The 14,379-nt window shown below is 37.9% G+C and overlaps 2 protein-coding genes across 3 annotated transcripts; one reads left to right on the forward strand and one right to left on the reverse strand.

Moving 5' to 3' along the window:
* The first annotated feature begins 1,148 nt into the window (after window positions 1–1,148).
* On the forward strand, window positions 1,149–6,221 carry LOC147564629 (uncharacterized). Of its 2 annotated transcripts, none has more exons than XM_086648466.1 (7): window positions 1,149–1,431; window positions 1,561–1,665; window positions 3,419–4,639; window positions 4,728–4,793; window positions 4,883–5,081; window positions 5,194–5,308; window positions 5,476–6,221. In XM_086648466.1, the coding sequence occupies exons 2-6, from the start codon at window positions 1,663–1,665 to the stop codon at window positions 5,274–5,276; spliced, it is 1,572 nt and encodes a 523-aa protein (XP_086504592.1). In that variant the 5' UTR covers window positions 1,149–1,431; window positions 1,561–1,662; the 3' UTR covers window positions 5,277–5,308; window positions 5,476–6,221. The 2 variants fall into 2 exon arrangements, with proteins under 2 accessions (XP_086504592.1, XP_086504599.1); XM_086648473.1 differs by having other exon boundaries at window positions 5,595–6,221.
* Window positions 6,222–6,989: 768 nt separating this feature from the next.
* On the reverse strand, window positions 6,990–13,767 carry LOC147564630 (uncharacterized). The gene is made up of 9 exons (XM_086648454.1): window positions 13,579–13,767; window positions 11,677–13,351; window positions 10,893–11,119; window positions 10,457–10,789; window positions 9,492–9,738; window positions 8,932–9,060; window positions 8,635–8,850; window positions 7,988–8,114; window positions 6,990–7,633 (listed from the first exon to the last, which is right to left on the reverse strand). Exons 2-9 carry the CDS (start codon window positions 13,231–13,233, stop codon window positions 7,395–7,397), a joined length of 3,075 nt encoding a protein of 1,024 aa, XP_086504580.1. The 5' UTR covers window positions 13,234–13,351; window positions 13,579–13,767; the 3' UTR covers window positions 6,990–7,394.
* Window positions 13,768–14,379: the final 612 nt, after the last annotated feature.

Raw genomic sequence — 14,379 nt, forward strand, 5'->3', positions numbered from 1 at the left:
GCATGGAAGAATTTTGTATTCCTATCCCCTAAAGTGATGTACTTATCTCTGGATTTTAATTTCCAGAATTTTTCCTGTTTATCTAGAAGTGAGTTGAGATGCTGAAGAAGTCTGGTGTACTGAGAGTTATCTGTACACTTTTCTAAGAGGGTTGAATGATGTTTGATTTCAGATAGGAGAGCATTATAGTGATTTCTGTCCCATTGTTGAAGAAGAGGTTGAAGCTCAATCAATTTGTTGTGAGGTTTAACAGTAGGAGGAGAATTATTTCTTCTATTTTCGTAGTATTTCAACCAACCTTCTTTTGCTTCATTAACTTATAAATGTGTATCTACATTAAAGCAAACAAAAATGGACCCACAATGTGACAAATTGAGTTCATAACATTCACTGGACAGTAAATATATTATCCTCTTTGATGTATCAATATCAAATGTAACGACTATCGTAGATCGTAGTCGACTCTGATTGTTTGAGATTGTAGTAGTAGAGTAGTGATACAGAACGCAGGATCTTTCTCTTCAACTTTCCATCTTCAAGTCTTTGCAACTTCGACAAAGATTCAAACAACTATAATTGTGGGTCTGAGAGCCCTCACCTCCGTGCTACAAACCCCGCAAGGAACCCAACCCCTGGACTACCCGGTTGGTGTCCAAGTATAGGGGCGAGGCTATTTTGAGTTTAGGGGTCATCCCTTAGACATTAGGTTTGTTCTTATACTCATCTTTGTACCTTGTTAATGTAAAGTTTGTTAATACAAACTTGTATATATGCTAACGAAAAAACTAACTAAACGAGCTCCAGCTTCGAGAATTTAGTAGTATTAGTGAAACATACAAAACTTGTTGATAAACTAGCATTATAAGAGAGGGTGTGTAAAAGAACGTAGTAAATTTGTATGCATCAATAAATGCACATTATAAAATGGTTAATTGTTGTAAACAATCTCACATCAGTAGTGAGACAGACTGTTTTTTTTAAGAGGTTAAACACTCTTACCTAACGAGATCTTTTAAAAATGCGAAGTCGAGAAATTTTAAAGCGGATAGTATTACTAGCAGCCTAGAAGTCTGGTCCGCCTCCCCCGTAACATTAATAAAGAATCGAGTGTTTTAATAAAAAAGAAAAGAAAATCAATGGTGAAGATTAAGAAACACAAGTTCCTCATGTATGAACGGTTAAGATAAGGGAACTTAGATCCCGAATCGTGTCACGCATCAATTCATATCCAAGTTTATAAAACACCTCGGAGATTTCCCTTTCAGATTAGAGAGAGAAAGTGAAGGAAGAACCAAAAAAAAAAAAAAGAGGGAAATCTCAATCGCCCCCCCCTTTTTATTATTTTCAAGGGTTTTTTCGTCTGTACATCGCGGCTACTAGAATGTTATTTGATCTCTCACTGGAATCATCATCCATCCTTCACTCTCAAAGGTTTGGATTATCAAAGTTTTTCTTTTCAAAAACTAGGGTTTGGATATGGAATGTTCTTAATTTCAGAATCTGATTCGATTTTAAATGGAAAGCTTGAAACTTTACATGCAAACTCTCTGATTTTTGCAGGTCAAGAAGCTTCTGATGTTGAAGAACTAGTACTAGTAAAGAAATACATACCCATTGACTTCAAACACCAAAATCTGTTTTTCTTTTCAATCAACTTGAAAGATGGTATGAACTTTTTCAATCATATTCTGAGTTATTGATTTCATAAGAAATTTACGTTTTTTTTTCTATCTTTTGTGAAAATCGTGTTGATTTCATTGACTTTGATAGCTTATAGTTATAATGGGAATTGGTTTTACATGGATGGGTTTTCACTTCAAATGATGTATGAGTATTGCATTGAGGTTTTGAGTTCAAATTCATGAGAAACCTGTGGCAGTTGTACTCATTTTCAAACTTTTTGAGTGTTTGGATCGAAGGAGCTTAGCTTAGATATGAAGACTATAAATGCACCTGATCTATCTTTTCAAGTGTTAGAAGGGAATCGGATCTGGGTTTTTGGTGTTTCTAAAAATATTTAGTAGAGTTACTTCAGTACTTTCCAGGCCAATGATTTTGATGATTCTTCCATTTTTGCTTAACTATCTTATTTCGCATTGATGTGTCAAGAGTGGTAAGTGAAAACTTGTTAGTCTCATTAATGCATTTTTGTGTGTATTATATGGCAATGCTCGATAAGGAAGTAAATTGTATTCCTAAAAAAGTAAAGTACCTAATGATTATTGAGTAAGAAGATAATATATTTTTAGTTTTGTATCTCATTGCCCATGTGTTGTTGTTTCTGCGAACTCTTTGTTTAACACACATAACAATACCAATTTTAAGATGGACAGTGGTAATTAGTAGTTAGAACTGACTAGTATCGGTGGTTCTTTTTATTAGAGTTGTATTTTGGGGTCATTAGTAGTTGTTTTCTGCTCGCTTGCTTTTATGTTCTCTTTTAGCTTGTCCGGTCTCTGAAGCCAATCATGAACGTGACTCTAGCTGCTATCTTGCCTTTTCCTCTCCCATTTCGCCGCTATAAGTTTAGCAACATAGTTATTGTTTGACTTTGCAGTCTGTTAACTATAAGTTTAGCAATCTAGATTGCTTAGATGTTCTTAAATAAATGAACCCTAAATCTTGTTTTTTTAGCAATTAGTTAATAGTATAAGAGTCCAATCATTATTTGGGATGAATTATCAGCCTCTACTTTTAACATATGATTTAATAGCTTATGGAGATAAACAGTAGATCCGATTCTAGGTCAATATATCTTGTGCTTTCTATGTTGTACGACCGATGCTTGGTAAGGAAGTTTAACTGAAAAAAAAGGGATGTAGTGACTATCAATATAATATAAATTTGTGTGTTGTATCTTCATGATGTCGGTTTCGCAAGCTGTGTTCACCAATTACATGTATGGAACAACTGGTATGCCAAACTGTTAACCGACACACCTGTATCAATGTTAAGGTGGACAATGATAATTACAAGTAACATTATTGACTGGTTCTCTCAACCAGAGTATATCTTTTTTTTTTTCCGAGTAAGTTTGCTTTCTAACCTTGAATACTTTAGTTATTCAAACACAAACATGTAATGACTTTTATGTTCTCTTCTAGCTTGTAAGCCGCTGAAGCCAATTACACAATTGACCCTAGCTTCCATCTCACCTTCTTCTTTACCCAATTTTGCCTTTATAGGTTTAGCAACTTAGTTATTGTTATTTACATTTTTAGGTCCTTGTCTTTGTTAAGTACACGATATCCACATCTACTGCGTCTAGTTAACAGTTTAAGAGTCTCTCCAAAGAGTTCAAATAATTGGTTTTAGTTTATATTTCAGATTCCACTTTTAGCTTTAAGATTCATTTTCATTTGAACTTTTTCTGTCCTTGTCTTTTGCTTCTGACTTCATGTTCACATTTTATCTACAGTCTTTTCAGAGCAAGGGCTTGTGGATCGAAAAGGAAACTGGAGGATTACCCGAAGAACAGATACCATTCGATAATTCTTCCAGAATAGAACCCAAACGACCTTATCAGTGGCTTCTTGACGCTACAGAAGCAGAGCTATTTCCCAACAAGAAACAAGTTATGGATACTTCAAACAGCAGACCATATTCTGGAGTTCTGGCTTCAAATCTTTCTTCATGGGAAAATGGTTCAACTTTTGAATCAGGAGGAGGTCACCACCAATTCAATGACCGATTATTTGGTTCCGAACCTGCAAGGGAGGCTATCAACTTCAGCGACAGGACTATTCATTCCAATGCCAACGAAAATTTGAACGTTGGAAGAAGTATGCAAGAGCATTTCGGAAATGATGATCATGTTGCTTTATCTATTTCACAGGATTATACTGGTTCCAATCTGAACCTTGGTGGAGTTCGTAGAGTTAAAATCAATCAGGTACGGGACTCTGACAGTGGGGTCTCTATCTCAATGGGTCACAACTATCATGTTACTGATTCTGGCAATCCTATGCCTGTACCAATGGCTCACCCATATCAGATAAAGGATTCCGGCTATAGCATGCCTGTATCTATGACCCATACTTACCAGGAGAAGGAATCTGGGAGTAGCATGCCCGTATCAATGGCTCATGCTTATCAAGGGAAGGAATCTGGTAACAGCTTGCCCATGGCTCACGCTTATCAGGTGAAAGACTTCGGAAACAGCTTGCCTGTATCAATGGCTCACTCCTACCAGAAGAACGAGTATGTTACTAGTATGCCATTATCAATGGCTCACTCCTACCAGACGATTGAGGCCGGGACTCCCATGCCATTATCAATTGCTCATTCCTTTAATAAGGAGAACCAGAATATGATATCTTTTGGTGGCTTTCATGGGGAACCTGAGCATAGGAACTCAGACAGGCTGAGCTCTGACTGGTTAATGGTTCATCAATCTTCAAGTCAACCATCAGAAAATACAAATGATAAAAAGCTGATTGTTTCACAAGCTGGGACAGTTAGTACCACTCAAACCAGCATGAAGAAGGCTGAATCTGATACTCATAGCAAGACAGAGCCTAAAACGTCAAAGAAGACAGCTTCGAATAATAATAATAATTTTCCTTCCAATGTTAGAAGCTTGCTGTCGACTGGTATGCTTGATGGAGTTCCTGTAAAATATGTAGCTTGGTCACAGCAAGTAAGTCTTATTTTCGCCCAATTTTGACCATATAGTTCTTTTTCTTTATCTTAACTGATTTCTCTGACATTCATTGGCGTGTCAAAAGGAACTTCGAGGGACCATAAAAGGTTCGGGATATTTATGCAGCTGTCAATCGTGTGGATTTTCAAAGGTACCGTATACAATGTTAGGTTCTTACTATTTCGTCCCAAATAATTCTTATACTGAATTCACTTCCATTTAATCAAACGGTTTACATAGGTGCTCAATGCATACGAGTTTGAACGACATGCTGGTTGCAAGACAAAACACCCAAATAATCATATATATTTCGAGAATGGGAAGACGATATACGCAGTAGTCCAAGAGCTTAGAAGCACACCTCAGAACTTACTATTTGAAGTGATTCAAAATGTTACTGGTTCTCAGATTAATCAAAAGTCATTCAATCTGTGGAAAGGTAAATTTTCTATTTGATGTGATTGAAAATCTTGCAGATGTATTGCCTTTACTTCAGTGAGTTCAGTCTATGTCCTTATTACCCTTCCCTTGTTTTTTCCCCTCCAATCCAGAATCTTACCAGGCAGCAACCCGTGAACTTCAGCGTATCTATGGCAAAGATAAGGAGAAGGAAGAGAAAAGTTCGGCATCTTAAAAAGAATATCCTTGAGGGAAAGACATTAGGAGGTAGGAAACTCTTTCATTTTGTGCAAGCTATACATCCTTGTCTTTGAATACTTAGACGTTTCATCAGAGAACTGAAATCGGTACATATAAATGTTAAGCACTCTGTATTTATGTCTTTGCAAGATATATCTTTGTTTTTTCTTTTCTTTGAACCTTTTCATTGACAGTCAATAACTACGAATGAGAAATGGAGAAACAACAGTAGGTGTATTCAAGAAAGAAACAAGCAGCTTAAAATCATAGCCAATGTGAAGCCTGATATGGAAATGAGATCCTTATCTTGCAGGTTAATATTTTTCATCAACACAAGTCATTGTAGCTATGAATGTTTGAAGTTGATGGTGTTGCCATTTCCTCTGTTCAAATTTTACAAGTTTGTGGATTTCATCATTTTCGTTGGAGGGAAAACCCGTTGTTAGAGTTTGGCTTCCATGAAGTAAAACATTGTGAGAAGAGACATTGAATAACTCATTCAGATGCTACGCCTTCTAATTTGAGCTTGGTTGAGACTTGAGAGCATATCAAGCGAACTATGGCGAAGTTTTTCATCCACTTACATGTCGCCGATCTCTCAGTGTAGCTTATGTTAACAACGCTCTTTAGGACAGCTGGACAGGCGTCTGCAAACCACCCGAATGGAATTCATTTTACGGTCTTTACTTTACACACCTCGTTATTTTCACCTAAGTAGTACGACTCGGACTCGGACTCGGATTCAGCTCGACCAAGATCCGAGTCCGAGTCAGCGGGCGAGTTAGCCGAGTCAGCCAGAGTCGATCTCATTGCTTCCCATAAGTAGTTACTAATGTATGTACTCCATATAATATGATTATGATTAATACGGCAATTCAAAATGTAATCATGTTCACACTTCAAAACTGAAAATCAACAACTAATCTGCAACTTTCTAAAACTATGTTTTGGTAGTTTAAATATTTTATTCAGAAAATCCTGTGGTGTATTTTGAATACTTACTACTAATAAATTTTTCTTTTTATGTCTAAAAAATCTTTTGGCATTCTAAAGATTTTAAATACTTACTACTAAATTGCAACTTTCTATAACTATGTTTTGGTATATTTCTAGAAAATCTTTTGCTATTCCAAAGGTTTAAATACTTACTACTAATAAACTTTGTAATTGCAACTTACTACTAATAATCTTTTAAAAGAAACGGAAAATTTTGGTATTTCTAGAATATTTTCAAAAACAGAATTAATATGTGACAAATAAAGGAAATTTTTTTTTGCATATACTAGTAACGACCCGAGTCAGATCCGAGTCAAGACTCGGCTCGGTGTATGTCCGAGTCCGAGCCGAGTCCCGAGTCACTCGGCTGAGTCTGCATAGATTTTCACAAACCTTTTCTACAAGTTCTTACCCAGATCAGGTCAGTCAATATTAATGTCTGGCAGTCTGGGCAAGGGAATTCAAACCTACATCACTTCAATGTGTAAATAGAAATTATAGAAGGATTAATGTAAAATGAAGTCTGAATTACAAATGTCTAACTTGAACTTTTGAAGTATACTTTAAAGACCATGAGAAGAGAGAGAACGAGACAAGTACACTTAAATATACAATTTATGTCTTAGTGGAATGGCCGAATTAGGGCAATGTGTTTATAAATAACAATGCTTAAAATCTCTCCCACCTGATTCACCATTTTTACAAGCACAACTGCAGGACAAGCCAAATTCAACTATAGTTCACTTGTTGATGTTTCGAATACAGGAACAAGAATTTAAATAACATCTTGTTTATCCAAAAATAACAAACAGAAAAGATGAAGCTTTTACATTTATAAAGAAAAAGCTCATCATTTACACATACACTTATTGATAAATTTATGGGTTCCCCCCCTACAAAGGGTCGTCATCGCAAGAAAACCTAAGGAACGCGAAATATTCACGTAGGTCAGATGGAGATCGTAACATTCGAGCTTACTGTGTCTCCATTGGAGAAAAAGACAGGAAAAAAACATGACAGGGAACTATAATCTACACAAAGGGAAGGAAAACGATATGCAGAAACCAAAGATCCTCAAAAAAGAAAGGGATAGTCGATGGGGTTTCATGAGATTCGTTCAAAAAGGATAGTTAATCGGCTCAGGCTGCAAGGCTTTTTGAACAAGCGCGGTTTGCTCCTTTGTGTGAACTGTGTAGAACCCAGTGGCTGTGGCTGCAGATGGAGCCCGACCTATGTATTTAATATCCTCCGTACTTCCTCTTCCCAGAGCTCTCATGGCAGTCCATAGCCGAGGAGCTATGTAACTGTATGCACCCATGTTCATTGGCTCTTCTTGGCACCATACGATCTCTGCGTCTGAAACAAACAACCGCCCACAAACAGTAAATCAGATCCTGTCACCATCTATTCCATATTGAGAAATAAAACAGGGCAAATTTATTCAACCTCCAATCAACCAAATGATAGAACAGTAAATTAGATTGGGGAATGCAAGCAGTCATGGTCCATAACTCATTCAGATGCTAGAATTCTAATGTCAATTTTGTGCTAAGAGAGAGTCAACCTAATTATTACCAGGCCTAAGCGTGGATTAGGAGGGAGACTGCGTAGGTCAGATTGTAGTTAAGAACCCAACGAAATAAACCAGACAATTTTTTCAGCATAGTTCTTTTCAATTTATTCATGTTTGCTTAAATTAGAGTGACATACTTGGATATCGCTTCAACTCTCGTTGAATGAGGTCATACGGGAACGGGCAGAGCTGCTCCACCCTGCAGATAGCAACGTCATTGCCATTATTGGTTTTGTTTCGCTCTTCATCAAGCTCATAATAAACCTGTAAGATGACAGCATTAATGGCAACAGTCAGAAACTTCCCATTTCTACGAAGTAACATCAGAGAATTAATATAGAAATATCTTTCGAAAGAACACCGAGTTACCCTAGAGGGAGTGAAAGAAAAAACTTTCTAATCTCCCAAGGCGATTCTACCACTCAGTAGCCTAATTCAGTCTTTTGAGTGCATCGGGTTGAATATGATAGTATTAATCGTATAACTAACACCTGACAGAGATGGTTCTTTTCACACAGCTTAAGCGCACATAAATCTGCTCTTCACATGCCCAAGCATACCAATCACAATCGTGGGGTTTTTCTTGCACACTTTATGTAGTGAACAAAACAGATCAAATGTGACCAGTAGCATCAATTATCCACATATCAGATTGATTAAAGGAAAATCTCAAAAGGGCAAAAGAATCTCCAGGCTTGCAGCGAAGCGGCCAAGTGCGCAAGCACATTCAAGATTACGAAGTTCAGGATCAAATAAGGAGCCGCTTATTGGGAAACAACATTACCTTCCCCGAGCACAAAACCAATCGCCTGACTCCCTCCTCAAGATCGGAGCGTTCCTTCTGGTCTTTGATAAGGCGTTTGAAACGGGTTCCTTGCTTATCAAAACCTGGGTGGCCTTTGACATCATCAAACTCAGACAGATTTGACTTGCAGTCTTTATGACGTAGCAGATTTTTAGGTGCCATCACAATTAGTGGCTTCCGGAATCCTCTATGTATCTGATAGGCAAAGCAGTGATTTTAGTATACAATAGCAAGAATTTGTTCAGATAACCAATCGAAGAGTGTAATACTACTCACCTGGCGCCGTAAAAGATGGAAATAATTAGCAGGGGTAGTGACGTTTGCGACCTGCCAATTGCATTCTTGGATTTGCTTTCGCAGGGTTGGTTCCATTTCGGGTATAATATATGGATTATCATCACTCATCTGCAATTTTTGTCAATTAAGATATGTGTTAGGACCACCATAGTTTAGAGCTATTCTCATATCGAGAGTTCCACCTAAAGAGCTATTGCTATTAGAGAAGAAAGATGACTGGCTAAGGATTACTGGACATATTTGTACAACTATGAAAAACAGGGCAGTGAAACTGAAACTAGAAAACCTGCCATATGTGCAAAGAGGTTTCAATGTTTGACACTATAATAGTTTTTACCAATGAAAACCTGACAAACACACAACTACAGTGACTAAGGAAGCTGTGTGGTAGGCCGTGATCAAACATCGAACATAGCAGAAAAGAACAGAAAAAAACCTATTTTATGAAAACCATTTCCCCCTGCTTGTAGAGAATTAGCGGTCTGAAAGAGCTATAGGCGTAAATATAAGGTACAAGATAATCAGATCGTAGAATATACCTGAAGGAAACGCTCCAATCTTGCACTTGAATGTTCGGGACCCTGACCATCATAACCATGAGGAAGAAGCACAACAAGCCCTGTTTGACGGAGCCACTTCGCCTCCCCGCTGCTCAAAAACTGATCAAACATCACCTGAGCCCCATTTGAGAAATCACCAAATTGAGCCTCCCATATTACCAATGAATTGGGATTTTCCATTGCGTACCCCAGTTCAAATCCAAGGACACCAAACTCAGAAAGAGAGCTGCAGACATAAGTTTGCAGAATAAGTGTCCGAATCAAGTATGCATCATTCTCTACGTGGAATTTGGACAAAGTTCATTCATGAATAATATAAAAATGTATCTGCAGGTAGGCACCGATATTATTGGTGCACATGAAAGGGGGTGTCTGGTACCACATAGATCTTATTTGCGAAAATTAAGCCTCAAACCCGTTCCACTACTTTTCCAGTCAGAAAATATAACACATGGCTAACCGATCTTCATCAGCATAGCAAACCAAAAGAAATACCCAAAGCTAAAAATAGATCACATAATGGAAAAAGTACACAAGCTGACAAGCACGTATATCACATCTGTAGCAATTATTATCCATAAGCATTACTATCTTCATGCTCAGGAACGGTTTATCGTCCGCGGGAGACCTATATAATAAATCAAAAGATGGTGTTCAGCCTAAGCATTCTAGGGGTATATGCAGGTTTTTTTATTGTCCTTGTGAATCATACAACAAAAGTTCACTCGTTTGATCAAATGAAGATGCCGTTTCTGTTTCCTTATATAAGGTTGACACAAATCTCAACCCTTATATATTTGAAATTATTAAGATGAAGCTCCCCTCACAATATTGTCTAACGTCAAAATTTTAGAATCCTCAACTGATTATTTTCATCTCTAAAATATCATATAAAGTACTGCGTTAGAAAAAACAAAGGAATAAGATGGCTTGCTTAATGTCACCTGTTACTGACAGTGAACATCTCCTCATTTTGGTTCAGAATAACATGGTCCAGAGGACAGTACTTTTCCCCAGTTTCCTGATCATGAATCACCGAATGTCGGTGACTAAATGTACCTCTCTCAACATCCTGGCCACTCAACCTTACATGGTTACCCTCCACCAGCAATGTAGCAAAAGCAAGTGCCTCTCCGACTGCCCAGTCAACGCCATCCCCTGTTTCAATCATTTGGGCTCGCTGTTCAAATATCTTTTTGACTGCTCTATGAGGCTTAAAATTATCTGGAAGGCTAGTGATTGCTTTGCCGACATTTTTTAGTATCTCTGGTTTAACCCTGTAGTGTAGCTTACTAGCATCAGTTGAACACTTTTGGCAAATACCAAGAAGTAAGAACTATACAAAAAGTAAAAATCCAAGCCTAGAGTAGCTGAAAATACCCTGTATTTCGGATACGTGAAATCTGTTCAGGAGACTTAAACCCAGCCCAATATGCGGAAAGCCAGTCCCTTTTGATAGGAACATAGTCTTTGCTGCTAATGAATTCTTCATTGAGAATAGAATTAACCTTTTTCTGCATCTTCTCTATGTCTGCTTGTGTAATCTGCTCTGATTCTAACAGTTTCTGTTGATAAATCGCAAGAGCAGATGGGTGATTTCGAATGACCTGTTACAAAAGCCATGAGAAATGTGAGATATTGCACTTCTGTGTCGTCATTTCACAAAGTGAAAACTCAAATGCCGTAATAACTAATAACTATGAGTATAAACAGATAAAGTTATATATCATAGGATGTTGAACAAAATCTAGAAACTAATTATAGTACAGATGTGATAGTGTTGGTAGAAGTATAGTTAGAAAATCAGATCTTTACGCACATCTCTTCTTTTTCATGGGTATATTGTTCAGAAACCTAATGAATATTAGTGTCCCGATGAACACATTCTGACCCGAATGCATGTTATACGCTCATTTCATATCTTTGAAGAATTATCTCTTGAAATCCTGTAGTTCATTAACACATAAAAAGTATATCTAGATAAGCTCATATATACATTGGTGTACGTGTATGTTGTATAACTACGAAAAAAGGCTGAAGAAGTAACTTCGATGTTTTGGCAAGTGAATATTTGATCGATATATCTTTTTCCTTATTAGTATACCAGTTGCAATGATAAACAAATATACTCAACATACTGGGGAAGGAAGGGAGTTAGACTCACCTGATACATTTTAGGCTGCGTAAAAGATGGTTCATCGATCTCATTGTGACCAAATCGACGATAACATATTATATCGACGACTACATCAGAATGGAATGTCTGCCGCCACTCTGCAGCAAGCTCACATACATGAACGACAGCCTCCAAGTCATCACCATTGACATGAAAGATTGGGGCATCCAAGGCTTTAGCCACATCTGTGCAATATTGTGATGACCTTCCAGCACTTGGATCGGTTGTGAAGGCCACTTGGTTATTCACCACAATATGGATCGTCCCATCAGTTGTATAGTTAGGAAGCCCACTAAGATGCAGAGTCTCGTACACTACACCCTGTCCGGCGAAGCTTCCATCACCATGAATCAATATACCCAAATTCTTTGTCCTGTCAACATCATTAGAATAATATTGTTTAGCTCGAGTTTTTCCAATGACAAGTGGATCCACAGCTTCCAAGTGACTTGGGTTTGCGACCAAAGACAAATGAAGTCTCTTTCCTCCCCTGGTAGGTCGATCATAAGAAGTTCCCAAGTGATACTTAACATCTCCAGTTCCTGTATATAGTCCAACCTCATCCACTGGCTTTGTACCTCCACTAAACTCGCTGAAGATTTGACGGAGTGGCTTCCTCACAACATTACCCAAAACATTCAATCTTCCTCTATGCGACATACCAATAACAATACTCTCCACCCCAAGATCAGCCGATCTATCAAACATCTCCTTCATGCCAGGAATCAAAGTCTCCCCACCTTCAAGACCAAACCTCTTTGCAGCTGTCCATTTTGTTGCCAAAAAGTTCTCAAACTGTGTACTCCACATAAGTCTGTCGAGCATAACTTCACGGCGTTGCTGGTTGTATTGCCTGGGGGTAGGGGTTTCAATCTTGTCTCTCAACCAATTACACTTCTCACGGGCAGATATGTGCATATACTCATACCCAATGCTCCCACAATAAGCCTGTTCTAGTCGGGTCAATATGGCTCGTAGAGTTTGGACTGGACGATTCTCCGATAAAAATCCTGAAACACTCCATACTCCAAGAAAGAACTCCCTATCAAGATCAGCTTCAGAGAACCCATAAAGGGCAGGATCCAAATCATCCGGGATCTCGCGCTCCTCCAAACCCAAAGGATCCAACTTAGCTTTCATATGGCCATTAACCTGGTAAGCTCTAACAAGCAACAACAAACGCATACTCTCTTGGATCGTTTGCCCAGAAATACCAGGTGAAGTTGAAGCCTGACCAACAAAATTCCTAAAAAAATTATCCCATGATTCATCAACACTATTCGGATCAGCTTCCCAAGCCCTCTGCAATTCCTCTAAATAAACACTACTTGTCCCATCAAGGAAACTATCAGTTAACCTTGAAAGAGGCACGGGACGAGGAACTGGAGTAGTCGAAGCTTGAGCTTTCGACTTAAATATCGTAGAATGATAACCCTGATTCTGAGAACGAACAACTCGTGTTCTCGTTACGTATGATCCAACCTGAGCTAGATTTCTCTTAGCAGCCAATTTTGCTATACTAGAAGCAGCCCTAAACCACGCCATAGATTATCAATCTCAATTCCCACTTAACTTAACTTTTACGCGATTCCTCTGAACTCTTATAGCCAAAAAAACGCATCTAATTCTCACACCCTAATTTTACTCGATCTTTCTTTTATAACTGTGGAAAAGAAAAACAGAGAAATATATAAACAACAAAACTAAGAGTGATTAATCTCATAATTTTCAATTCTGAGACTGATATCTTTATAATCTGAGATTATTAGTAAAAAATCCAAATCGGATAGAAGTATAGAACTAATATATATATATATATATCATGAAGATGATCAAAAGGAAAAGCTTATTTGCAGGAATAGATCAATAGTTTGAGATGTTTAACTTTACCATTTTGTGTGATGAGATCTATTTAGAGAGAGAAACAAACAAGAACAGATGATCAAAATGACGTAATGAAGGAGGAGGAGAAAATCAGATTTGGAGAAGAAAACAACGTGGATCCATGATCGCCGGGAACGGGTGTTTTTTCAGTTAACTTTCACGTCCAATATTTCAGATTTTCAGAGTTCACGGCTCGCCTCGCCTCGCCTCGCCTTCTGGTTTATATACGTGTTCTTTTCGGGTATGGCCCAACCCATATAGATCGGCCCGAGATGCGTGTATGAATTTAAATGACATTTGCTTAGGCTGTGGCGCTGTGCCATGATCACTTGGAAATCTTCATTGGGCTCTCAAGACTGTCCAGACTCCAGACTGAGAACTCTCGGATTGGTACAAGCCGAATTTTTTAGACTTGAAAAACTCCATTAGTACTCATTTGGATACACATATAGCTTATTACTTAAATCACTCTACAGCCACTCGAAATCAACTAAAAACATATGATAACCACTTTTCAAAGATTTAATCACTTCAAAAAGTTTTCTAACACTATCAACACTTGGTTGCCCAAGCGGGTTAAAGCGTTGACATAACCTCCAAAAGTCTCTGGAGGCCCCAGGTTTGGTCCCCATAGAAGGTGGAATTCTTGGGTTATTGAATTTGGGGTTATTAGGCTATTTATTAATAATGTAGTTGAGTTTTATGTCTGTTCTTGTTAAATTCGACAGTTATCGTGCTTATCACATTTATGATGTATCAACGCTGTTGTAATGACTATCGTATATCGTAGTCAATTTCCAAAAAAAA

This window comes from Eschscholzia californica, unplaced genomic scaffold, assembly GCF_041429995.1.
Source record: "Eschscholzia californica isolate CP2 unplaced genomic scaffold, dmEscCali1.0.p SCAF_1, whole genome shotgun sequence".
Lineage (NCBI taxonomy): Eukaryota > Viridiplantae > Streptophyta > Magnoliopsida > Ranunculales > Papaveraceae > Eschscholzia > Eschscholzia californica.

What these genes read in the sequence shown, in the direction of transcription:
- LOC147564629 (XM_086648466.1), top strand. An exon ending in ATGTAGCTTGGTCACAGCAA is followed by an intron (nt 4,640 to 4,727) that starts GTAAGTCTTATT and finishes GCGTGTCAAAAG; the next exon opens with GAACTTCGAGGGACCATAAA. An exon ending in AATCGTGTGGATTTTCAAAG is followed by an intron (nt 4,794 to 4,882) that starts GTACCGTATACA and finishes CGGTTTACATAG; the next exon opens with GTGCTCAATGCATACGAGTT.
- LOC147564630 (XM_086648454.1), bottom strand. Translation starts at nt 13,233, where the DNA reads ATGGCGTGGTTTAGGGCTGCTTCTAGTATAGCAAAATTGGCTGCTAAG. An exon ending in TCACGTATCCGAAATACAGG is followed by an intron (nt 10,790 to 10,892) that starts GTATTTTCAGCT and finishes GCTACACTACAG; the next exon opens with GGTTAAACCAGAGATACTAA. An exon ending in GATTGGAGCGTTTCCTTCAG is followed by an intron (nt 9,061 to 9,491) that starts GTATATTCTACG and finishes CAAAAATTGCAG; the next exon opens with ATGAGTGATGATAATCCATA.